At 52.8% G+C, this 24804-nt stretch overlaps 3 protein-coding genes across 4 annotated transcripts in view; all 3 read left to right on the top strand.

Moving 5' to 3' along the window:
• SLC12A4 (solute carrier family 12 member 4) overlaps positions 1-13055 on the top strand; it is a 74968-nt gene extending 61913 nt beyond the window's left edge. For both annotated transcript variants that reach the window (XM_038772858.1, XM_038772859.1), the window contains exons 15-24: positions 1691-1810; positions 2852-2956; positions 3587-3755; positions 5699-5894; positions 6764-6933; positions 7043-7174; positions 7264-7371; positions 8144-8328; positions 10599-10732; positions 12459-13055. In XM_038772858.1, the coding sequence (XP_038628786.1) occupies positions 1691-1810; positions 2852-2956; positions 3587-3755; positions 5699-5894; positions 6764-6933; positions 7043-7174; positions 7264-7371; positions 8144-8328; positions 10599-10732; positions 12459-12550 (1411 nt within the window). In that variant the 3' untranslated portion in view covers positions 12551-13055. The remainder of the gene's footprint in view (positions 1-1690; positions 1811-2851; positions 2957-3586; positions 3756-5698; positions 5895-6763; positions 6934-7042; positions 7175-7263; positions 7372-8143; positions 8329-10598; positions 10733-12458) is intronic.
• A 2445-nt stretch (positions 13056-15500) lies between these two features.
• Positions 15501-19568, top strand: LCAT (lecithin-cholesterol acyltransferase). The gene is made up of 6 exons (XM_038740570.1): positions 15501-15676; positions 16875-17031; positions 17340-17455; positions 17713-17808; positions 18071-18295; positions 18566-19568. The coding sequence occupies exons 1-6, from the start codon at positions 15523-15525 to the stop codon at positions 19108-19110; spliced, it is 1293 nt and encodes a 430-aa protein (XP_038596498.1). The 5' UTR covers positions 15501-15522; the 3' UTR covers positions 19111-19568.
• Positions 19569-20679: 1111 nt separating this feature from the next.
• PSMB10 (proteasome 20S subunit beta 10) lies at positions 20680-24266 on the top strand. Its single transcript, XM_038772679.1, has 8 exons — positions 20680-21012; positions 21336-21423; positions 21523-21620; positions 21866-22006; positions 22241-22356; positions 22600-22658; positions 23195-23346; positions 24058-24266. Exons 1-8 carry the CDS (start codon positions 20957-20959, stop codon positions 24167-24169), a joined length of 822 nt encoding a protein of 273 aa, XP_038628607.1. The 5' UTR covers positions 20680-20956; the 3' UTR covers positions 24170-24266.
• Positions 24267-24804: the final 538 nt, after the last annotated feature.

Here is a 24804-nt window from a genome sequence, read left to right as displayed (position 1 = left end):
AAGGAGGTAAGGTGGGGGGATGGGGAGGGGGAGGAGGGGGAGAGGAAGGAGGGGGCTCAGTCTGGGAAGGCCTTCTGGAGGAGGTGAGCTCTCAGTAGGGCTTTGAAGGGAGGAAGAGAGCTAGGTTGGCGGATGTGCGGAGGGAGGGCATTCCAGGCCAGGGGGGTGACGTGTGCCGGGGGTTGACGGTGGGACAGGCGAGAACAAGGCACGGTGAGGAGATTAGCAGCAGAGGAGTGGAGGGTGTGGGCTGGACTGTAGAAGGAGAGAAGGGAGGTGAGGTAGGAGGGGGCGAGGTGATGGAGAGCCTTGAAGCCGAGGGTGAGGAGTTTCTGCCTGATGCATAGGTTGATTGGTAGCCACTGGAGATTTTTGAGGAGGGGAGTAGCATGCCCAGAGTGTTTCTGGACAAAGACAATCCGGGCAGTGGCGTGAAGTATGGATTGAAGTGGGGAGAGACAGGAGGATGGGAGATCGGAGAGGAGGCTGATACAGTAATCCAGACGGGATAGGATGAGAGCTTGAACGAGCAGGGTAGCGGTTATACTTATAATAATAAGTATAATAGTAACTAAGTATAATAAGTATAATAGTATAAGTATAATAAGTATAATATATATTACATTATTATATTATAGTATAGTATATTATTATACTAATAAGTATAATAGTAACTGGCATTTTTAATGTGCTTACTGTGCTTTGTAAGATCTCAAAATACTTTCATAGTTAGTATCTTGCTTATCCTCACAACATCCAGGTGGTGTACAGAGAGGGAGGTATTCAATAACTCATTTAATCCATGGTGGGGTTTTTATGGTATCCATTAAGCGCTTACTATGTATCAAGCACTGTTCTCAGTGCTGGGGTAGATACAATGTTAATCAGGCTAAATATAGTCTATGTCCCATATGGGGCTCTCAGTCTAAGGAGGAGCTGTTGAATCCCCATTTTGCAGTGGAGGAAACAGACACAGAGAAGTTAAGTGATTTTGCTCAAGGACACACAGCAGGCAAGTGGCAGAGCAGGGATTAGAACCCGGGACCTCTGGCTTCCAGACCCATGCTCTATCCACTAGGCCACGCGTGCTTACTGTGTGCAGAGCACTGTACCACTTAACCTCTCTGCAATAATAATAATAATTATGGTATTTAAGTGCTTACTATGTGCCAGGCATTGTACTAAGCTCTGGGGTAGATACAAGCAAATCAGGTTGGACACAGTCCCTGTCCCAAATGGGACTCACAGTCTCAATCCCCATTTTACAGATGAGATAACTGAGGCACAGAGAAGTGGTGACTTGCCCAAGGACACACAACAGACGAGTGACAGAACCGGGATTAAACCCATGATCTTCTGACTCTCAGGCCCGTGCTCTATCCACTACTCCATGCTGCTCCTATAGTAAAAGGCGAAAGATTTATTCGCTTTGAAGAGAAGCGAGAGATGTGAGAAATGTGAAATGTGAAAGAGAAGTGTACCTCATTTTCACCAGCACATCACTGGCAGCGCTCTGCCTGGACTGAAGTTGCTTTTCACTAGATCACTCTGCCACTAGAGATGAAATTCAGAGTGCAAAGTCCCTCCAAAATGACAATGACTATGTGAGGAGCCCTTGCAACCCTTTAAACCTTCTCCCGGGCGAGCTATTAACCACCCCATTTTCGTTTCTTTCATTCTTTTGTTCTAGGACCTTATCTTTCTTAGGGATGAGTATTTGTCTAGCCCTGATGTTTATCTCCTCCTGGTATTATGCTCTGGTGGCCATGGTTATTGCTGGCATGATCTACAAGTATATTGAATACCAAGGGTGAGTGTGGTTTGGGTGGAGGCGGTGTTGCGGGGGTGGATGTAACCTGGCCTTGGAGTTTGATTTCCAATGGACCAGAAAATGAGAAAGTCAGTCCATAGTAACCCATGCTAATGCGTAGATTCTCTTCCCTGTGAAAAGACTTGGGATACAGCCTGACCCCAAGGGAATATGGCCAGGCTTCCTAAGGGATGTGCTGCTTTCCTAACTACATTTCCAGTCTTAGCAAGCAGGCTGAAACTTGCTGCTCCCACTGGTGACCACATAAGAGTAGCTTCGTGCTCAGTGCCTTTTAAGCACACCTAGATCAAAGCTAGATATGTGTGCCCTCTCTGCACTGTGAGCATCCCCAGACTCAGAAGGTTGCCCAGGCCCTAGCAACTGCAGCACTTAGAATGGTGCTTGGCACATAGTAAGCACTTAACAAATATCATCATCATTATTAGTAGTAGTAGTAGTAACTGCAGGACCTCCTGGGGAGCCAGGAGACGCAAGGCTCAGATCCAGAGTAGTCAGCTGGGAGAATTCATCTGGATCTTTTAGGAGGAGAATCTTCTCCCCTTCTCATTCCTACCATCTTTCCACTTTATTCTCCTCCCCATTCAACCCCAAAGTCACCCAGAAGTCATTTTAGCCACAGAGAAGTAATTGGCCATAGAATCTAAGTCCTTATTGGCCAGTGTTAGCAAAGTGGCAACAGGAGGATTGCTGACCAATAGTCGCTTGGCCTCAGTAGTCTAACTAGAGAGGTATTGTGCTGAGATTTATGGGGTGACCTGGTACATGGACCTAGCCCACCACCCGGAACCCACAGCCCCCAAATCCTGTTTATGACTCTGAGACCCCGCTCATGGGACCCCAGAAAACTTGCTGCTGCCGACGTGCAAACCCCACTTTGGAAGGCAGTTCAGGGGATGGGCCCTACACGATCAGATCCAACTATCAGTGGCAGTTCCAGTTTCCCTGGCAGAAACCCGTGGATCGACTCTTCTGTCTCAGAAGTCAGTCCCACTCACTGAACTTGCCTATTCCTCAATGCAGGGCAGAGAAAGAATGGGGGGATGGCATCCGGGGCCTCTCCTTAAGTGCTGCCAGGTACGCATTGCTGAGACTGGAGGAGGGACCCCCGCACACTAAGAACTGGAGGTGAGTTCTCTGAAGAGGTACAGTGTGAGCCTTAGGGACTCTCTGGTCACTCTGACACCAAAAAAGTTGGCCAATAGAACCCAGAGTGACAAAAGAAACCAGTTTGTGTTGGCGAGGGGAATGAATGTGTTTCACAGATTTGTGATGGAGATTTTTGGAGGTCCTTTGTAACCTCTTATGGTCCCTTGATTCCCACATTCCCTATCAGGTCTCCCTGTCCCTTCTTTGGTTCTGGACACTCAGTGTGGTATGCACCTAAACATTTGGAGTGAGCCTGGGCAGTCGGCCCACCCAGGCTGATGCTAATGAATTGAGCCCTTTATGCTCAGGAAAACCTTCCGGTCACTGCTCAGCACTGGACAAAATGAATCCCAGGAGAAAGATTAAAAAGCTAATGTAACAAATGGCCCCCGCCCCCTTCCCATTGCTTGGGGAGGGGGAAAAGCATGCCTCTCCTGGGCTCTGAGCCACTTGAATGCCTCAAAACGGGCACCGTTTTGTTCCTTATAAAGAAGTAAGAACTCCATTTGCTAGCCTCTTCCCATCCTTCATTGCTCTTCTCTTTTCTTTTCTCCCTTTTCCTGCTCCCCCTAACTCCTTTTCTTCCTCTCCTCTCAATTTTTCTCACAGACCACAGCTGTTAGTGCTTCTGAAGCTGGATGAAGATTTGCATGTGAAGTACCCACGAATGCTCACCTTTGCTTCCCAGCTCAAGGCTGGCAAAGGTCTGACCATCATCGGTTCAGTGATACAAGGAAACTTCCTAGAGAGCTATGGGGAAGCTCAAGCAGCTGAGCAGGTGATTCTGTCCTTCTGTTGGTAGGGGCGGTGATGGTGTTGGCTACCGCTCCAGAGATATTGGGTGGTGGGAGGCCACAAGAATACCGTATCCATCCATTCTCAGTGCCAGCTGGCCTCACAGCATATAAGTTAGTTTCGAGAGAGAGATCTTTCTGCTGGTGGCTGGAGGCTTGGAACATCTCTATATGTTGCCAACTTGTACTTCCCAAGAGCTTAGTACAGTGCTCTGCACACAGTAAGAGCTCAATAAATACGATTGAATGAATATCATGAACTGCAATTCAAACAAAATGTTTCACCTGAAATTGACTGAATTCCCACTCTCCTTAGATACCGGCTGTTTGCCCACTCACTCACTTCATGTGGCAACTGAACGGCACTTACTTGGTCACAGCAACTTAGCCAATGATGCTGCCCATGGCTAACCCTGGTCCAGTGTGTGAAACTCCCTTCCCCTTGAAATCCCAGCTCTTTTCTCCCCAGTAGAGTTTGCCAGGGAAAGAAGGGGTTTATGAATGGCAAATGAATATGATTACCCAGAGGAGGACATGTTTTTTCCTCTCAAATTTAGTTAATGTTAGGGAAATGGACTGCATCTTTTCCAGTTGAGAAACAGCACTGATTTTTTTTATTTTGGAGAAAGTTTTCAGAATTAAGTGGTGATGTGGACCCCAACAAAACTCATTATTATTTATCATTATTATTATAGTTAAGTACTTGTTGTGTGCCAAGCACTGTTCTAAGTGCTGGAATAGATACCATAATCAGGTTGGATACAGTCCCTGTCCCACGTGGGGCTCACAGTTTTAATCCCCATTTTACAGATAAGGTAACTGAGACCCAGAGAAGTGAAGTGATTTGCCCAAGGTCACACAGCAGACATGTGGCAGAGCTGGGATTAGAACCCAGGTCCTTCTGACTCCTATGCCCATGCTCTATCCACTAAGCCACCCTGCTTCTCACTAGGCCAGCCCTCAGGGTCTTGTGTAGGAATATACTGACAATTCAGGTGCTGCAGGATAGAACAAGGAAAGGTCTCAGTTGGTTGTTCTTAAAGTCTTCCGTGAGGGACTCCCATTGGAGTGATTTTTCTAGGAAAAATCCAAAAGAGCTTTAGCAGAGAAGTCCTGGATGCTGTTCCAGGCCAGGAGCATTGTAGGAAAAGAAACAGGGATTGGACTGGCAGAAATGGCAACAAGGCAAGGGAGAGGTACTGGAAAGGAAGTCAGAGATGAAGAAGGAGGGAGTGAGCTCATTTGTTCATCAGAGGCTAAATGAACTATTTCTGAGTTGGTTTCCAAGCCTCTTGACTGGGTAAACTGAATGACTGAATAGAAGCTGGGCCTGGGAATCAGAAGGACCTCTAGTTGTCTGCTGGGTGGCCTTGGGCAAGTCATTTCACTTCTCTGTGCCTCAGTTACCTCCTCTGTAAAGTGGGGATTAAGACTGTGAGCGCTACAGGGACAGGGACTGTGTCCCACCCAATTTGCTTGTATCTACCCCAGCACTCAGAACAGGGCCTGGCAAATAGTAAGCACTTTACACATACCACAATTATTATTACTATTTTTCACCAACAAATTAAGAGAGAATAAATTTGTCTCTGCTCCTGACTAGCCCCAGGAAGAAATAAGTGGGCTCTTGAAAGAGCCACTAAACTCTTCGCCTTACTGAAGGGATGGCTGTGGTTTTCTGTTTTCTTCAGACTGAAAACTGCATCATGGCCGTTTCTGGAGTGTTGAAATAAATTGGGTTTTAGGTGGACTTTGTAGTAGGATACTTTAAATGGCTGGGATTGTGTGCTAGTGTCTTATAGCTTTAGACCAAGCCTCTGCTGATGTCTTCAACCCTGAATCCCGTTCATAGGGAATTCCTGGAATTGCACCTGCATGCTCACTGCTCACCCTTACAGAGAAGTCTTTGTCTGCTCTTGTTTTTCAGACGATTAAGAACATGATTGAAATCGAGAAGGTGAAGGGGTTTTGCCAAGTGGTAGTGGCCAGTAAAGTCCGGGAAGGCATCATCCACTTGATCCAGTCCTGTGGTCTGGGTGGCATGAAACACAACTCGGTGGTCCTAGGCTGGCCATATGGGTGGAGGCAAAGTGAAGATCCCCGGGCTTGGAAGACCTTCATTGGTGCGTTTTCCAGAGCTCGGTTGCATTGTTCATATGAGCCACAGGGTGGTGGGGAATTCTGCAAGTGTCATGCCACCTTCGTGGGCACTGCTACAGCAGGGGTTTGGGTCTTCACAGGAGCAGTCTACTGGACTGACTTGCTGGCCTGATGGATTGCTGAGACAGGCCAGGGAAAATCGGAATGGCCTCAGGATTCACGTGCCAGATAGCAAGGTCTTTTTTTGGTTAACTGACTCAAAGATACCACCACCACCTAGACTTCTTCTGATTAACGTTATCAGTATTATTATTAGTAGGGATATCTGTTTAGCGCCTACTACATGCCAAGCCCTGAAGTAAGCACTGGAGTGGATACAAAATCATCAGGTCAGACAGTCCCCGTCCCACGTGGGCTTCAGTCTAGTAGGAGGGGGAAGAGATATTGAAACCCTATCTTACAGATGAGGAAACAAGCACAGGGAAGTTAACGCAACTAAGCTGAGGTCATACAGCAGGCAAGTGGTGGTGCCGGAATTAGAACCCAGGTCCCCTGGCTCCTAGACAGGTAGTCTTTCCATAGGCCATGCTGCTTCCCTCCCAGAGGAGGAGAGCTCAGGGCTGAATTTTAGCTGTTCATTCTGGAGCATGTTCTAACTGCCCAGATGGGTTCAGTCATTGGAATTGGTTCTCCTCACTGCATTCCTGTTTTTCTGATGGGGAACAAGAGAGTGACCCAGTGCCAGAGCCAAGATGATCACGCCGCCCAGAGGATGACAGGACTCTTTCCAGTGGCCAGAGCCCAGCTCTCCTCCTGCCAGTAGCCACATTTGCTTTAATCATCTCTGAGTGGGCTGGCCGGAGGGGGTCAAACGGAGCTTTTTGCCTTGCAGACACCGTGCGTTGTTCAACAGCTGCCCACCTGGCATTACTGGTGCCCAAGAATGTCTCATTCTACCCTAGCAACCATGAGCGCTACAATGAGGGCAACATTGATGTGTGGTGGATTGTGCATGATGGAGGCATGCTGATGTTGCTCCCTTTCCTTCTGAAACAGCACAAGGTACATATGTCCCTGGAAGCCACGAGGCCACACCAAGCTTGATCCTTCAAAGCTTAAGTTTCTTTCTCTTCCCCCATGCCTCCCTCCCTTCACCCTTTCTCTCTCCCAGGTTTGGAGAAAGTGCCGGCTGCGGATTTTCACTGTAGCCCAGATGGATGACAACAGCATCCAAATGAAGAAAGACCTGGCCACATTCTTGTATCACCTGAGGATCGAGGCTGAGGTCGAAGTTGTGGAGATGGTAAGAGGCTAATTCCGTCTCTTGTTAGCCCTGAAGCCGGATCCTGGCTCGTGGGTGCTTATGGACGGACTGTTTCCCCTTCTTCACAGCACAACAGTGACATCTCAGCATACACTTACGAGCGGACGTTGATGATGGAGCAGAGGTCTCAGATGCTGAGACAGATGAGATTGACCAAAACAGAGAGGGAAAGAGAGGTGAGTCAGTATTCTCAAGTCCTTCCAGCATCCTGTGGAACTCAGGACAGACAGAGCTGGGCTGGTGTTTCTCCAGTACCAGGTGCAGCAGTTCTCAGGCCCCTAAGTGGCAGCCCCCCTCAGTGCCAGGGTAGGAGAGCAGGGTGGGGAAGGAATAGGAGAAGAGAGAGAGAATCTCTTCCTCCTTATCTACCCAGCTGCCCTGGACCCAAGGCCTACAAACGCTAGGAGGATCTGCTTGACAAGAGGTCAAAGAAAGAATGCAGAGAATTAGCTCTTCCCCCTGAACAACCTGCCGCCGTGGCATAGCTGGAGTTCTGGAGGCAGGGAGCTCCCCAGCTTGGGGCTATCACTCCAGCTGTGAGCAGAGTATAAGTTTGAAGTCCACAGACTTTGTGGATTGTGGTTTGGTCATGAGCAGTCCAGCCAGGAGTCCATGCTTTAAAGATCCAGGCCCAGACTGTGACATAAGGGTTGGAGCCTTTAGCAGATTTGTGTTTGAGCTGGCGCTTCCTTCTGCAGGAGCCTGCCAGTAAGAGTGGTGTCATCTTCTGGGTTTCTCTCCATCCCAAAGAAAGAGGCACTTGGCTACTACATCACCAAGGGGGACTTCTGAAGTTGTTCCCGCTTCTGAGAATCCCACAGGAGGCCCGGCCCAACGGCTTTGGACCATCCCCAACCCTTCCCAAATATACACACACGCACCCCTTCCCTTTTTTTCAGGCCCGTGGGTCTGTGCTGCTAAGAATGACCTTCCACTGACTCTCCCCAGGCCCAGCTAATAAAGGACAGGCACTCGATAATCCGGCTGGAAAGCCTGTACTCGGATGAAGAGGAAGAGATAGATCCAGGGCTAGAGAATATCCATATGACCTGGACCAGGGATAAATATGATGATGAAAAGCTGAACCGCGGCAATACTATGGAGACCTTCCGTGAACTGATCAGCATCAAACCGTGAGTGTGGGCACCTCGCCTTGTTTCTTCTCTGACCTCAGGATCTCCAGTGGGGTTGCTTTCTGGCCAGTCTGTTCCTCCAGCACACTGAGAACACAGGCACTTGGGTTCCCAGTGGGGGAGAGGAGCAGGCACCTCCTGAAAAGCACTCAAGAAACACTAATGATCGACTGATTGACTGACTGACTGTGCACAGCCCCCTACCATCCTCTTGCCATCTTGGATTTGCACCTCCATGTACAAAAAAGACTAGAAATGGCCACTGATCTCTGCAGTGGCACAGCAGTCGGAGCACTCTCCAGCTCAGGCAGCAAACCTGTAGCTCAAGGGTCAGCAGCTGAGTGCAATCTGAGGGCCACTGGTAAGCTAAAGAATAAGGAAGGGGAAGAAGGAAATAAAAGGGCAAAAAGGAGTGGAAAAAGAGAAGAGGAGCATGTCCCTGTAATGACACTATTCTCTCCTGGCCTCTTTGCCTCTTGGGTCCCTGGGGGAGAGGCCAGGGATGCACCACCTGCTAGCTCAGAATGAAGGATGGAGGATCCAGAACTGAGGCTCCAGCTCTGAGGGAACTCATCAATCAATCAGTGGTATTGATTGAGAGCTTACTGTGTGCAGAGCACTGTACTAAGCGCTTAGGAGAGTACACGACAACAGGATTGGTAGATATGTTTGTGCCCATAAGGAGCATGAGACAGGGGCCTATCCAGGACCCCCATCACCCTCTCCCTCCTGCTGCTCAGCACCTCACTCTGAAAATGGACATCCCCCTCCTATTGAGCTTCTTCTGCCTGTGAATCTTGCAAAGTGACAAATGAAATTTTGATCTACCTCCTGAGGGCTCACCACAGCAACCCCCCAGCAGCTGCAGGAGGGAACAAAGGAACTACACAGCCAAGGCTGTCCCTAATAATATTAATAAGGTATTTATTAAGCATTTACTATGTGCCAAGCATTGTACTGAGCACTGAGGGAGATACAAGATCATCAGATCCCTGGGATCAAAGCCTTGCCTGGCTCACATGGATAAGAGCTGGCTCTCTGGCTTTTGCTGTCAAGGGTAACATCTTACATTGAATTTCCAAGGTCACCTCCAGTGGGAAAGTTCTGAGCCTACTCTACACAAACCCAACAAGTTCAGTGATCTGGATTGCAGACTAGGCCATGGGAATTTGGGCCAGACTTGGGTGAGATGGCCCACATCCTCATTCTCCCCATCCCTGTCGTGGACCTTCAGACCAAGGGCGGGGAGATCATTGCCCCCAGCAAGCATGGGCCTGGTGGGCCTCACCCTCGGTGCCTCACTGAAAAATGCCCCCCACCCTCCACCACCAGAAGTCATATTGGGCCCTGCTGGGTGTCGGGCAGAGCTCCAGCTCAGGCTCATCCCCAGTGGAAGGCCCTACCAGAATGGATTCTGCCTTTTGTTATTCACCAGGCAGGACAGCAGAAACCATAAGCAGGAGGTGTCAGACCTGAGAGGAAACAATAAGCAGTGGTATATCCCAGGGCTGCGGTGCCTGGAACAGGGAGTTAGGAAGGAAGCACTGGCAGGAGAGGACTGCAAAGAGGAGAAAGTTTAGGTTGGCCAGCCCTAACTTGGGAAAAAGATGAATCCATACCAGTTTACAAGGTTTCTGATCCACAAGAGAGATCCCTGCCTAGGTCTGAACCCAGGCCTTCAGCCTGGCCCACAGAAAAATATAGGTTGAACTCATGATGGGGTGAGTTGACCCAAGTCCCCACGCTCCCACTCTTCCCCAACATTATTTAACATATAATAATTAACATAAGGAATGCAGAACATGGTCCATCCAATAAAGGATGCTTGGAGGAGTGTGTTCTTGCCCTCCCTGACATTCTTCCTCAGGATTTTGGATGTGCCATCTATGTCACTAATATTTCCCACTTTTGGTGGACCTGTTGTCTATGACTCTATCAAAACCCCTTGTGAACTTTCTAACCTCCCTAACTCTTCCTTCGAACAACCCATCACGGACCCATAATCCATGAACTCATGTAATCCATCAAGCTCTAAAAGCAGACCCATTTGTCTTACTAAATCTGGGCAGAGAAGCGGAGCATTCTCATCTGGAGCAATTCCTGCCCACTGTATGGCTTATGGGTGTGTGCAGGGAGGTGGGTTGAGAAAGCCAGTGGTCTTGTCACTCGTGACTCTCAGTCCACACAGGCCTGAGAACCCCGGGGGCAGAGCACCGTGGTCCAGCCTGGGCCTCTGAATAACCAAGCCTGTTGCGCTGACTCTTTGGCAGGAACCAGTCAAACGTTCGGAGAATGCACACTGCCGTGAAGCTGAATGAAGTCATCGTCAATCGCTCCCATGATGCCCGGCTGGTCCTTCTGAATATGCCTGGCCCTCCCAAGAACACAAATGGAGATGAGAACTGTATCCTTTCTTAGAAGCTTAGAGGCCATAGGACGCAGGGGGAGCGCATGAACTGGGCTCGGAGTAGGCCACCCAACAGGCCCAGGGATGTAACGATGGGTAGTTCCACCTTTCTGTTTGCAGTGAGGCCTCGCTGTGATCCAGACTCCAGCCTGAGTTGAGTTTCTCACTGGTGAGGACCTGAGGACCTCTGACAGAATGGTCAGGGCCCCTTGCTCTGTCCCCACATGCCTGGCCAATTAGGACTGGGAATTAGCAGGGTAGCCATCTGCTGGTCGACACTAATAGGCATGTCCCCTCTTGTCCCCAGCTGCTTCTCTGTACCCCTCAGGGGCTTTCATTCATTCATTCAATCGTATGCCCCACAATGGGCCACAGTCTAGAAGGGGGGAGACAGACATCAAAACAAGTAAACAGGCATCAGTAGCATCATTATAAGTAAATAGAAGTATAGATATATACACATTCCCTGCCCAGCTCATTTTTCATTATCCTGTCCACTCTAGTCCCACAGGGTTGAGCTCAGCGGCTCTGGCTATAACTGGAGTAGAATTCTTTCCTAGGACAGGCCTGCTGTAACATTGGCTTGATAATTCTGACATATCGTGCCCTCCCAAGCACTTAGTACAGTGTTCTGCACAGAGTAAGTGCTCAATAAATGCGATTGATTGACTGATCAGCCAGAGAAAGGACACCCACCAGCTAACCCACTGCAGCCCTTGTTTCTCAATTTGTTCTTGCTTTGCCCTGCAGTTGAGTACTCGGTATCAATGCTCCTAAGGAGTCCAGTCCACGGGGGCACTCCAAGCACCTCTCCACCCAAAGAAGGGCTAAGGGCTCAAGCTCAGTGCAGTCCACAGGCAGGCAGTCAAGCTAAGCCTTTTGCATCTGAGGTCATTCAGCACTGCAGGGTCTAGGCTGAGGCTGGCCTGCTGGTGAATGTGGGATGGCCCCGGGCTGAGGGGGATCACTCTTAGGTAATCGTCCCCCGGCCAGCAGACTTCAGACAATAAGCAAGCGAAGCAGCCACCTCAGGACGCACTGTCAGAGGGGTCAGCCTTGAGGTGGCCACAGCTGAAAATTTGAATTGGCCCAGCCTCCCCCTGCCTGAGTCAGAAGCAAATGACTAAGGGGACAGGGACCTGGGCAAGAAACACAGTGGCTCTAGAGCGAGGGGTGGGTGGGTGGCGTCAGCAATTCCTTTAGAGAAATGCTCATAAGTTTGGGGGTGCAGGGCACTCAGGCAGACTTCCGTATGGAGTCATTGTGATTCGTTGGGTGCCCGGGGTAGCATGCGTAGTGACATGCGTATTGGGGCAGCACTTTTCCCCTCAGGGTGGCCAAACGTCCGAAGCCAGCCCTGCCAACCAGGGCACTGATGAGTAAGGTGGGACTGGTCTCTGGGATTTTGCAGCTGAGCAGTAGTGGACGGCCAAAGCAGTCGATCAGCTATTGGACTGAAAAAGGGCCAGAGCCGAATTGTCTTCCTAGCAGAGGCTGCAGAAGAAGATGGCTTGGCCGTTTGGCTCCTGGGCTCTCGGCTTAGAGAGCTCAGCCCTTGCGGATGCATTCCTGAGGCTTCTGTTTTGTGGGACTGCGTGGGTGTGTTTTCTTTGAGGCGCCGGGGACTGGGCTCTGGGGCCGAAGGTGGGCAGGCCCCGGGATCGTGGCCTATAAGAGAACCAAATCGCCCGGGCACGTCTCTCCTCCTTGACTCCCACCTCAGATATGGAGTTCCTGGAAGTGCTGACTGAGGGGTTGGAGCGGGTGCTGCTGGTGCGGGGTGGGGGCCGCGAAGTCATCACCATCTACTCCTGAGCAGGAGGGTCGGGGGTACGAGGGGAGGGTCTTTGCCCCCCTCACAAGCCTTTGGTTAGGAAGATAACTGACATTCCAGTTTGAAATAGATAAGAAACAGCTTCTGCCTTCCTTCCCTCCTGGCCACCTCCATCCCCGCCCCCCCACCCCACAGGGACCCAGAACATACTCCTCGCCTTTGACCCAGCGGATTTCTGTCAAGCGGCACGCCCACCTCTGCGGCCGTCTCCAGGATTTGTCGGGCTGATGGACCACAGCATTGGCCTCACCGAACCATCACAGCACCTCCTGGGCTGCTCAGCTTCTGCTTCGCGGCTACACCAGCAGGGCATTTAGTATTAACACTAAACTTATAGCCAAGGTCGCTACAGTGCAGTATTGTTAGTAAAATTAGAATTGGGAGGTCAGTTACTGGGAAAAGACTCTCAAGCTTTTTTGCATTAATTTGGGAGCTGGGACTGGTTTGGTACAGCAGTGAATCCAAAAACACTGGTGGGGGAGGCTGAGAGGGGTTTGGGGGGGGGGGTAGATTTTGGTGGTCTTTGGGGTTTTTTTTGTGGGGTGTTTTGGGGTTTTTTTATTTAATTTTTGTTTGTTTTTTTAAAAAAACAACAAAATACTAAATGGTGAGAGTGACCAAAGCCATTCTCCGGGCCACCACTTCCAGAACTGGAGTTTTAGCATTGGGCGTGACTGATTACTTGCAGTGCACTGGAAACAGACACTGCAACCAATGATGTTGAGATGGTTGAGGATTCTTCACGTTTGCTGCCACGCCAGTTCTGTACTGGGTGACAAAGCCCTATTTATTTTTTATATTTATTTGTTAGGAATTTTGCAGACTAACAGAGAGAGCAAGAGCCAGGGCAGCCACTGCTTAGAGAAATTTCTGAAACATATTCCACCCTTACTCCTTCATTCATTCAGTCAGTCATTCATTCAGTCATTTTTATTAAGCGCTTACTGTTAGTCCTGGGGCCGAGGCCAAGCCCCACCTGCTGGGCAACCCCCCACTGCCTCTTGTCCTTCCTGTTCAACTACTGTCCCCTGGGCTCTGCAGCGTGGGCCTCTCGATGATTCAGCCAGGAAATACGAGCAGAGTCAGCCCAGGAACCTCTCTCTCTCAAACCCCTCGACCTTTTGTCACCGATACATTTCTGGAATTCCACGTCCCTTCATTAAACTGAACTGACCGGAAAACACCCCCAGTTTTTTTGGTAAAATATTGCAGGCTGTGTTTTGTGTGTGCGACTGCCCCCTCCACAGCAATACTATGCAAGGCAGAGAACCAGCACCCAGTTCCTTTCAGCTGGAGAAAATAAATGTGGCTAGGCCCTGATCTGGTGATGGAGCCGGCATGAGTGGTAAGGCTTTTCTGACTCTCAGCATGCTGACTCTTCTCTCCCATAGGGAAATCCTAAAGGAGAAATCCAATGAAACCTCATGTTACTAATAATAATCGTAACTGGGGTATTAAATGCTTTATCATGCGCTAAACACAGGGATAGATGCAGACTCATCAGATCGGACACAGCCCCTGTTCCACATGAGGTTAAGGGGAGGAAACCTGTTTTTTATTCAGCTGTGCACTGTACAGGAGTGGGCAGACTCCCTCTCAAATCCCCCTCCCCGTCCAAGTTCACTGTCGTTCCCCTAAGAAGCAATCTCAATAAGTCACAGTGTGTCGGCATCTGACCCTATGCAATCTGGGTAGCTGCCTCCGGTCACATGAGTAGGCGTTGGACTTGGCCAAATGTTCTTTCTGTTCTGGGAACTTTTCCCAGCGAAAAGGAGGGGAAGAGAGGGAGAAGGAAAAGAAGCCATTCTCACTGATCTCAGATTTGTCCCAGGGATCAACCTGGGGTGGGGGATGCCTACGTCTCAGTAATTCAGGTTCTGACCGCCACACGGGCAGGGAGTTGGCACCTGACTGCTGGGTTGGGTTTTCAAGGCTGCCAGCCACTTGTGGCTTTGAATGAAAGGGAATCCTTCCCCACCCACCCCCAGCCCACCCTGAACCTGCCTTCCCCATCCTCCTGCCATTTCACCTCTGGAAGCTTCAGTCAACTGGGAGCGACAAGCTACAATCGACTCAGGGGTGATGATACTCTCAGGGGAAGATCAAGAACAACAAAGTGAATTCCCTCTATCCTGCCCTTCTGCCTTCCCTTGAACTTTCCGGCACCGGATTTACCATGCGCCTGCAACCAGCCAATCCTTTCTTCCGACCCCTCCACTCAGCCCCCTGGGCCCAGTCTCCCCATAACCAGTGGATTCCCTCTTTCCCTTCTCGAGGGCACGGCGAAGTTGGGGTGGAGGGTATTGGGCATTTCCAGTGATTGAGAGGGAAGGTGCAGGGTTTGGAATTCTCGGGGTCTGCTGCACCGCCACCCAGGCACACCACCTCTGGTTTCCTCAATACCTCCTCCCTGTTAAACGCCCCCAGACATTGTGAGGAGCAATTGTTCTGGATGGATTCCTCCTCCAGTTACCTCAGGCAGAAGCCTCACCCTGGCAGATTTGCGATGCTGCCTCGTGGCCTCAGTCCCCATAGCCAATAGCCCTTCTAGTTCTCACGTGAGCTGCGCACAGATCCGTAAATGGAAACCGGTGTCTATGCATGTTCACCCTGACCTGTATGTGCACCAACACACAAACACATCAAGGGACCGGGCATTGAGATTGCAGAGCTAGCACCGAGGCATTCTGACTCCCAGGAAACTCTGCCAGCCCTTGCTGCTCTCATCCTTTCTTTCATCCCCTGGCCCTGGAGGAGGCTCTGGAATCTTAAGGAGGAGCTGTTCCCAAGCCTCTGGCCCAGTGACTTCTGGTCCCCAGCCCCCTTTGCGGGTCCCCACCCCTTGCCCCCCTGCTCGTTGCTGTCCCCTCCCACTGCCTCCCCCTGCTCCCTCTTCCTGCTCTGATAAGAGCTTGTTTGCTCTGGCCAGCCTGGAAGCATCTGACAGGCAGCAATGAGGACGACCAGCCTGGCTCTGCGCTGCTCTCTCCTCAGCTTTCTGCTCCTGTTCCCGCCGGCTGCATCCTTCTGGCTCCTCAATGTGCTCTTCCCCCCCAGCACCACCCCTAAAGCTGCCCTCAAAAACCACACCCGGCCCATCATACTTGGTAAGCCCACACCCGCCCCACAGCCCAGCCCCCTGGTCCGGGTCCAAGACCCCGGCCAGCCCTCTACCCCTGGACATCCATCTCCAGGGAGTACCTGCCACTCTCGGCCCTAGGCTTGGGCTTCCAGTGACAGCCCCAGGCAGCCAGTGCACCAGTGACAGTCCCGTGTCCCAAGGACTTGTACTGATATCTGTCTCCCTCCATCTAGACTGTGAGCCTGTTGTGGGCAGGGATTGTCTCTATTGCTGTATTGTACTTTCCAAGTGCTTAGTACAGTGCTCTGTACACAGTAAGCGCTCAATAAATACGATTGAATGAACCGGAGCCTTCAGCTACCCTGAGGAGTGTCCAGCAGCAAAGGAAAAGCTTAGCCCTGGGAAGCAAGCCCCGTGCTGACTCCAGGAATGTCCCGTTTAATCCTTCAAGCCCTAGGGAAGGAGTCTGGGTTGGGAGGAGAGAGGAGGGGTTGAAACTAAAGGCTACCCTGCCCACCGTGTCCTGGTCCAATCCTCCCCCTGCAAGGTTCCCCTCTTGTCCTGCCTGTCCCAGCCCAATGTTTGTATATGAACCAAGTTCGGGGCCAAAGGGCCTGTGTGGTTAATCAGTGCCCAAATGTCCACAGGGACCCTCAACGCACCAGCAGCCTCAGACTTAGGGCTGGGCCGTGGAGGAGCCATCTATTCTAGATTTCCCCCATGGACCAGGAGAGGCTTGGGCGGACCTGGAGCTGAGGCAATCTGAGAAAGGCATCAGAGCCGTACAGGGCCTCTAGGAACCCCAGCCGCCCTGGACCCCTCAGCGAAGCACCTCTCCTTCCCAATCATCGTGGTGTCTCGCCTGGGGCCTTGGAGCTGGACCCGGCAGCTGCCCCTGTCCCCAGCACCAGCTAGGCTATTTGCTCTCAGCCTGGACTTTGGTCCCAGCCATGGGAGAGGGGCTACACCCCCGGCTCCGACCCCGGGGTCAGAGTAGCACAGTACCCAGCCAGAAGGTTGGAGTACTGGAGCAGAGGAGCCAGGTGGGGAGTGGGAGGCAGAGACTACACGTTGTCCATCAGGGCCTACTGCAGGCTGGGTCAAACCCTGTTCTGGGGCTGCCTGAGAGCTGGCACCTTAGCTCCTTTGGCTGATGCGCTTTGAACTGGGTCCCCACCCCGTAAGGCAGGTGTGGTATTGAGCGGCCTTCCTCATGCCCTCAGTACCTGGCTGTCTGGGGAACCAGCTAGAGGCCAAACTGGACAAGCCAGATGTGGTGAACTGGATGTGCTATCGCAAGACTGAAGACTTCTTCACCATTTGGCTCAATCTCAACATGTTCCTGCCACTTGGGGTCGACTGCTGGATTGACAACACCAGGTGTCCCGGGCCCCTCGACCCCCCCCTCACTTCTGAAGGCCCCAGCCTCCCCTTAGACAGACACCTTAACAGACTCCTCTGCCCCGTCCCCCACCAATCCTCTTCCCCGGTCCCCTCCTTGCATTCCCTGTCCTGATCCTCCCCACATCCCCTTAACCCCTTCTTTCACATCCCCTTGCCCAGAACCCCTCATGGCCCCTTCTCACACACCCCCCACCCTGGGTCCCACAGCCCCAACTGCATCATCCCTGGCCCAGCCAGTCTCCCACCCCAGCCTAGTCATGCCTGACCCAACATGATCCCTGCAGGGTGGTCTACAACCGGACCACAGGGCTCATGTCCAATGCCCCCGGAGTGCAGATCCGTGTGCCTGGATTTGGCAAGACCTACTCTGTGGAGTACCTGGACACCAGCAAGCTGGCAGGTGGGATCCCAACAACTCAGCACTGAGTAGGGGTGTGGGGGAGGGGGAAGGCGTGCCAGGATGCCAGTGGGAGCTGACTCTTGTGGTGGTGCCAGGCCTAGGACTGGGCTGGCTCTCTGTCCTCCCAGGTGGGACAATCTGGGGAAAGCTTCGGGGATGGTGGTAGGAAGGAGATGGGAGGTTCAGAGCAGTCCCAGGCCCTGGTCCTAGAGTGAGGGAGGCACTCAGTCCCCTGTGCTTCCTGTGGCTCCACGCAGGCTACATGCACACCCTGGTGCAGAACCTGGTGAACAATGGGTATGTGCGGGATGAAACTGTACGGGCTGCTCCCTACGACTGGAGAACTGAGCCAAGTAAGTGCAAGGAGGGAGACACTGGGGGAAAAGGAGGTCTCGGGCAGATCTCTGTGTGAGAATGAATGGGGGCCAGGGCCCTGGGGGGTTGGGGGGTGAGGAGGAGGAGGATGACGGGCTGGGAGAACCAGTGGCCTGGGGACTTTGTAGCAGGGGTCTCTAACTCTGACCTTCTAGCTAGGCTGGGGATTCTGTTCTTCCCCTGCCAGGGGCCAGGGGTGGCATGCCTCCAGGAGACAGGCTCTCCCCGCTGTGCCCCCAGCCCAGCAGCAGGAGTACTTTGAGAAACTGGCCGCCCTGGTGGAGGAGATGCATGCTGCCTATGGGAAGCCCATCTTTCTCATCGGCCACAGCCTGGGCAACCTGCACCTGCTTTACTTCCTGCTGAAGCAGCCCCAGGCCTGGAAGGATCGCTTCATCGATGGCTTCATCTCTCTGGGTGCACCTTGGGGGGGCTCTGTCAAACCCATGAGAGTCCTGGCCTCTGGTGAGACCCTCGCCCCCACACAATGCTTCCTTCCATTTGGACCCATGGTTGTCCAGTGAGCCCTGCTTTCCTCAGCACCACTCATGCCCCTCTCTCCTTGGGCCCTCTCCACCGGGACCTTCTTTCTCCTCCCCTCAGCCCCTTCCCTCTGTGCTGCCAAGTGCCTCTTCCCTCCCCAGCCCGGCCAGCCATCCACGTAGGCCCCAGGGACGAGAGGGAAGGGGAGGGGAGGGGAGGGACTGCAGGACTGAGCTGTGGGTCTCCACCCAGGCGACAACCAGGGGATCCCCATCATGTCTAACATCAAGCTGCGAGAGGATCAGCGCATGACGACCACCAGCCCCTGGATGTTCCCGTCGCCCCTAGCCTGGCCCGAGAACCACGTGTTCATCTCCACCCCCGACTTCAACTATACCTATCGGGATTACCACCGCTTCTTCACTGATGTGCGCTTCGAGGATGGCTGGTTCATGTGGAACAACTCCCGGGACCTGCTGGCTGGGCTGCCTCCGCCTGGGGTAGAGGTGTACTGCCTGTATGGGGTGGGGCTGCCAACTCCCCACACTTATATCTACGACCACGGATTCCCTTACGAGGATCCGGTGGAGGTGCTGTATGAGGATGGCGATGACACGGTGAGCACCCGCAGCATGAATCTGTGCAAAGGCTGGGCCAACCGCCAACGCCACCCTGTGCATGTGTTTGAGCTACCCGGCATTCAGCACCTCAACATGGTCTTCAGCAATGAGACCCTTGAACATATCAATGCCATCCTAATGGGCACTTATCGTGGTGCCAATGCTACCACCCCTTAAGGCCTGTCCCTTCTCCCTTCCCCCCCCCAAACACACATACACACACACACACACGGCCCCACCTGGGACTGCCGGGGGTCTGGCCTCACACCAGACCCCCGGGATCCAAGAGGCGAGTCAGGAGGACCCTCTGTCAAGGGCCATAGGAGGTGGGTGGGGGGGAATGGGAGCCAGGAGTCAGCTCTGGCTCCCGGGAAAGGAGAAGGAGAAGGGAGGGAGAGCTTCAAGAATGGGATCAAGTGTCTTCAAGTGTCCAGGACGATCCCCTGTGATGTTATGGGCCTAGGGAGGTTGGAGTAGGAGGCCAGAGCAGTGGTGAGGGACCCAGGTCTCAGAGACTGTGCTCCTGTGATGTCCTCTACTCGGTGCCCTCCACCACATGGGGTCCCCTGGGGCAGGGCTTGGTGTGGACTCTTAAATGTTGGGGCATTTTGGCTGAATAAAAATCTTAAACCTTCCTCTCTGTGGCCTGGGTTTTCTGGAGACTGTGAAACCCAGGGTAGTGGGGCAGCAACTTGCAGGGTTGAAGGGAGCAGAGGAGGGTGGTTGAGGATATAGCCAATGCTGGGCCTAGGGGTCACTGTCCATAGGCCGGGCTGAGGGCATGAAGTAGGGGAGGAAGAATGGGTTTGGGGTGGGGGAGAGGCCCAAGGGAATTAAGGGAGTGTGCATGTGACCTCAAATCTGCTGGATCTCTCATACCCAATTTCTTGCTCTGGAGACAAGTCCCCTTGGTAGGTTGACCAGCCGTCCGGTTTCATACCGGAGAGTCTGGTTTGCAGTCTGGTTTGTCTCTTTCCAGTGGAGATACGGCACCAGATGGCTGTGCTTACGATATTTTCATTTTCTAAGTTCTGCAGCTCAGAAGCAGCATCCATGTGGAGAGGGACCCGGGAGGAGAATGAAAACTCTCTGGAGCAAGCGGAGGGGTCAGGGGTCCCTGGGGAAATGCTCTGAGTTCGGGTGGTCTTGGACATATTCCCACAAAATGACATTTATAACATCCTCACGTTACGCTGCCGTACCCAGCATAACACATCTGATGTCACATCTGTGTCCTGGTTCTGGATTCCTAAGTCATGAGTGACCACCCTACCTGAGATGTCAGTGGGTGCTAATAGCATCAGAGAGTCATGGATTCCTAAGCTATTGGGATTTCAGCAGAAAGTGACTCCCCCTTGGCCACTGGGTGTGAAAAGGTTCCAGGGGGCAGGATCTGTTGTGTTTAATGTTTCATCACTCTTGATGTGTCTGTCTCCAGTTCCCTCTCCCCACTTAAAATCTTAGATTGTGAGTCTCCTAAGGGACAGGGACCACGTCTCATTCCCACCTGTGTATTCTCTCCCAGCACTTAGTGCAGAGTGCAGTGCTCTGCACCCAGTTAGGGCTCAATGAATTTGATTATTACTATTACATCTATTACTAATGCTGCTGCTGCGTTCACCGCTGCTACCACCCAGAGCAGATTGGAGAGTCACTTTCTGCAGCCAGGGGCCTGGAGCTGGATCTCACCAAGAATCACTGTTTTGGATCCTGGCCTCCCCTGTTTGCCAACAGTGTGCTGGTTCTGTCTCAGCAGTTCCTGTCCTCCTGATCCCTCCCCTTCCTCCCACTACCACTCCCCATATGACCCAAGGTGAAAGTGAAAGCTGAGCACAAGCCAGAGCCCAGCTCCGCAGTCGGAGTCCACAACTGTGCTCGGTATCCAGAAGCCAGAAGCGTCGCCACACTACTTGGCCTCTCCAGCCTCTTTCTGCCAGCCTCTGCCTTGGCCCCAGACTCCCACAGGAGCAACTCATCCCCTCCGCCTCTGCCTTGATCGTTGGAGCCGGGCCTTTCCTGCACGATGTCACACCCCACTCTGTCGACCCAGGGGGGCTTCAGCTTCGACCACTGCCAAAGGTGGGGATTGTAGGTTGGGGATGAGGGGGAGGAGAGGCCCTTCCAAGATTGGGGGTGGCTGGTCCTGTCCCAATCCCTTTTCCTTGAAGGCTTCCTGCAAGCTATGGGGCAAAGCTAAGGGGAAGGGAAAGTGAAAGCAAAAGGCAGAGGGAAGAGAGAGGTCAGGGAGGGAGGCTGGTTAAAGTAGAGACCCCAATACTTTCTCCCTCCCACGTCCCCCATTAAAGAACAGGAAGCAAGGAGGCAGGGGAGTTGGCTGGAGGAGAAAGCAATTGTGCCAGGGTCCTCTCTCTTCCATAATGTCCCCTTCCCGTCTCCAACAGGAATGCGGCTCTGGAGAGCTCCCTATCAGGGCTCAAGGCCCCCGCAGCCCGCAAAACAGGCACCACCATTGCCGGGCTCGTCTTTCAGGTAAGGGGACGGTGGGGGTAAAAGCAAAGAGGGTGGGGAAGGGGAAGTGGGAAACGGAGGCCAGGCCAGAGCACTAAATTGGAGAGCATGACATTCCAGGACGGGGTCGTCCTCGGGGCCGACACTCGGGCCACAGACGACATGGTCGTGGCCAACAAGAACTGTGACAAGATCCATTTCATCGCCCCCAATATCTAGTGAGTAATCCCCACGCCCTTCCTCCTTCCCAAATCCCTCAAACCCACCCGTCCCCAAACAGCGCCGTGTTTCCAACCCTCTCCACCCCAGCATTCATCTCCAGATTTACCCCTCTTCCCTCAGCCCTTCCTCCATAATCCTTCACACAACACAGCCTAGTCTCAACCCGTCGTGATTCTCGGTCCCTTCGCCAAACCCGGGACCCAGACGAATCCCTGCCCTTCCCCCTCTTCACCCAACCCAGCTGCTGTGGGGCCGGGGTGGCCGCTGATGCCGAGATGACCACCCAGATGCTGTCATCCAACATAGAGCTGCATGCTCTGTCCACAGGCCGGAAGCCCCGCCTGGCCACTGTCACCCGCATGCTTCGCCAGATGCTCTTCCGGTGCCACGGAGGGGTGGGAGGCGGGAAGCAATGGGGAGGGACGCCTGACCTCAGGAAAAAAAGCCCACAGGGAAGAGACTCTGTGGGACCTGAGGGGAGCCTTGAGGCCTTCCAGGGAGAGGAGGGAGGAAAAAGGTGACCGAGATGGTCCCAGAGTGTGGTGAAGCAGTTCCGGCGGTGGGGGAGGGCAGAGGGCTCCCCTTGGGAACAATGGTCTCCACCTCCCCACCATAGATACCAGGGTCACATTGGGACATCCCTGATTGTGGGTGGTGTGGACATCACCGGACCCCACCTTTACTCTGTCTCTCCCCATGGTTCATCCCAACAACTGTTCTTCACTGCCATGGGTAAGCCCCCAACCCACCCCCATCGGGTAAGCGCAAACCCACCTGCTGAGCAGACAGGGTCAGAAAGGCATCAAAAGTAGGGGCCTACTGATGGTGAGAGGGTTGCAGGGTGGGGAGGGGATGAACAGGAATGTGCTGAAGGCTCCATGTGGTTGGGCGAGGTGGCAACAGGTAGAGAGAGATTCCGGCGCAAGCCAGTGGAGCTGGGCCTTGGTATTTGACCCCACTCTTCCAATCACACAGGTTCGGGACAGGCTGCTGCCATCGCTACATTGGAGGATCGCTTCAAACCAAATATGACGGTGAGCAGGGCCCCCCAAACCCAAGGTCCTCCTCCCATCACCGGAGCCCCTAGACTTTGGTATTGTCTTCGATTCATCTCTCTCCTTCAACCTACACACTCAGTCTCTAGACTGTAAGCTCATAATGGGCAGGGAACGTGTCTTCCAACTCTGTTGTACCGCACTCTCCCAAGGGCTTAGTACAGTGTTCTGCACAGAGTAAGCGCTCAATAAATGCCATTGGTGGATTGTTTTATTGATAGTCCCGATTGCTCCTTCTCCAGGGCTCCCAACTTCATCCCTCCAGAGAGAGTCCCTGGACCTAGTTATCCAAGGGAAAGGGAGGATACAGATAGCTGTGATCGGGGGCCCCCAGGAACCATTAGCGATAGACCCATGCTCAACGGTGCCGGTGAGCCTTGTAGGTGAGCCAGGGGTGAGTGCCCTAGGATACAGAGAGGGGATTCTATAATGAGTAGCAGAGACAGAAAGGATCCACTGAGGGCTCCCACACTGGCTCCCCTCCTCACTTCTCATACCCAAACTCCTGGCCCTAGTTGGAGGAGGCTCAGCAGCTGGTGGCAGAAGCAGTGACCTCTGGGATCATGAATGACCTTGGCTCTGGGAGCAACGTGGACCTGTGCATCATCACTCAAGAAGGAGTTCAATCTCACCGGCCCTATAGTATCCATGGTCAAAAGGGAGAGAGGTAAGAAGACCAGCAAAAGAGTGGGTCAGAGGGGATCTGGACCGGATCAGTTAAAGAGGAGTAAAGGGAGGGAATGGGTTGGAGGTAGGGGAAAGGGGCAGGGGCAGAAAGGCAAACACGAGGAGGGTAGAGGAGACAGGCCTGGCAGGAGATCAAGCAGGAGGTTGGGGGAGAGAGACAAAAGTTGAAGAGCTGAGGAGACCTGAGGAGGAAAAGAGCCAGAAAAGGGACAGAGATTGGCAGTGAAAGAGCCATGACGGTTTGGGTGGGGATGGGTGGGGAACAGAGGCCAGCAGAAGGGAGGGTGAGAGGTTGAGCAAGCAGATTGAGAGCACTGATTGAGGGACTATTTAGCACCAGAAATGAGACTGAGGAGGGCCTGTGGAGAGAATGGGAGATGGGTGGAGGCACAACAGAGTTGGGTAGTGAGAAAGAGAAGAAGAGGCAAAGACAGCCCAGTCAATGATACCAGGACAGATCTGGAAATTTGGTCTTCATCAAGGGAGGCTCAGGGCAAGAGTGCAACAACAGAGGTGACAGCTGGGAGGATCGAGGCCAGACTGAAGTTTGAAAGGCCAGGAAAAACTCTTGGGGTAGAGGGAGCAAAAGTAGGGAAGTGAGAGCAGAATTCAAAGGAATCGAAAGAGCCCTGGGAGGCTACTGGTGCAGGAGAAGCGCTGAGCAGCAGTAAGCCCCCTACTGTCCCCACAGGCAGAGCAGCATCAGCTACAAGCCTGGAATCACAGCAGTGCTGAGTGAAACAGTGAAGCTGCTGCCACTGGAACTGGTGGAGGAAGCAGTGCAGACGATGGAGGTGGAGTGACAACCCCACTCCAAAGGCAATTGGAGGTGGGAAAAGACCATTCACCTCTTCCCAAAGCCGAACGTCTCCCACTACTCAATAAAGAAGTTTTCCGGGAGCTTGTTGTTTCTGATTTTTCTTTTAAAGGGAATCACCCCCACCAGGGCCTTCTTTCCTGCCCTGGGACCCTCCTCCCCCGACAGAGTAGGGGTGGACAATTATTTTGGTTTAAGGGCCACTGACCCTAACTGGGTGACTGTACCAAGGGCCGCTTCTCCTAAGTAAAGAGTGAGGGGATGGGGACGATTAAGAAGATGGAAGCAGCTGTGCTTCTCCCGTGACAACTCCTAACTTCCTTCAAACCTGCCATAAGCACATTCCCAGCAGCCTCTGCATGGTAACCGCTAACCTCCTCACTGTACCTCGTTCTCACCTGTCCCGCCGTCGACCCCTGGCCCACGTCCTCCACCTGGCCTGGAATGCCCTCCGTCCACACATCCGCCAAGCTAGCTCTCTTCCTCCCTTCAAAGCCCTACTGAGAGCTCACCTCCTCCAGGAGGCCTTCCCAGACTGAGCCCCCTTTTTCCTCTCCTCCTCCCCATCCCCCGCCCTACCTCCTTCCCTTCCCCACAGCACCTGTATATGTTTGTACAGAT

Source organism: Tachyglossus aculeatus, chromosome X1 (genome assembly GCF_015852505.1).
Source record: "Tachyglossus aculeatus isolate mTacAcu1 chromosome X1, mTacAcu1.pri, whole genome shotgun sequence".
NCBI lineage: Eukaryota > Metazoa > Chordata > Mammalia > Monotremata > Tachyglossidae > Tachyglossus > Tachyglossus aculeatus.
The sequence above is the reverse complement of the archived record's forward strand: the minus strand, read 5'-3'. Positions and strand labels throughout refer to the sequence as shown.

Bases quoted from the DNA above. Each gene is read 5' to 3' on its own strand.
- LCAT (XM_038740570.1), top strand. From the start codon at position 15,523: ATGAGGACGACCAGCCTGGCTCTGCGCTGCTCTCTCCTCAGCTTTCTG. The intron at 15,677-16,874 runs GTAAGCCCACAC...TCATGCCCTCAG, and splicing joins CACCCGGCCCATCATACTTG to TACCTGGCTGTCTGGGGAAC. The intron at 18,296-18,565 runs GTGAGACCCTCG...GTCTCCACCCAG, and splicing joins CATGAGAGTCCTGGCCTCTG to GCGACAACCAGGGGATCCCC.
- PSMB10 (XM_038772679.1), top strand. From the start codon at position 20,957: ATGTCACACCCCACTCTGTCGACCCAGGGGGGCTTCAGCTTCGACCAC. The intron at 21,013-21,335 runs GTGGGGATTGTA...CGTCTCCAACAG, and splicing joins AGCTTCGACCACTGCCAAAG to GAATGCGGCTCTGGAGAGCT. The intron at 23,347-24,057 runs GTAAGAAGACCA...CTGTCCCCACAG, and splicing joins CATGGTCAAAAGGGAGAGAG to GCAGAGCAGCATCAGCTACA.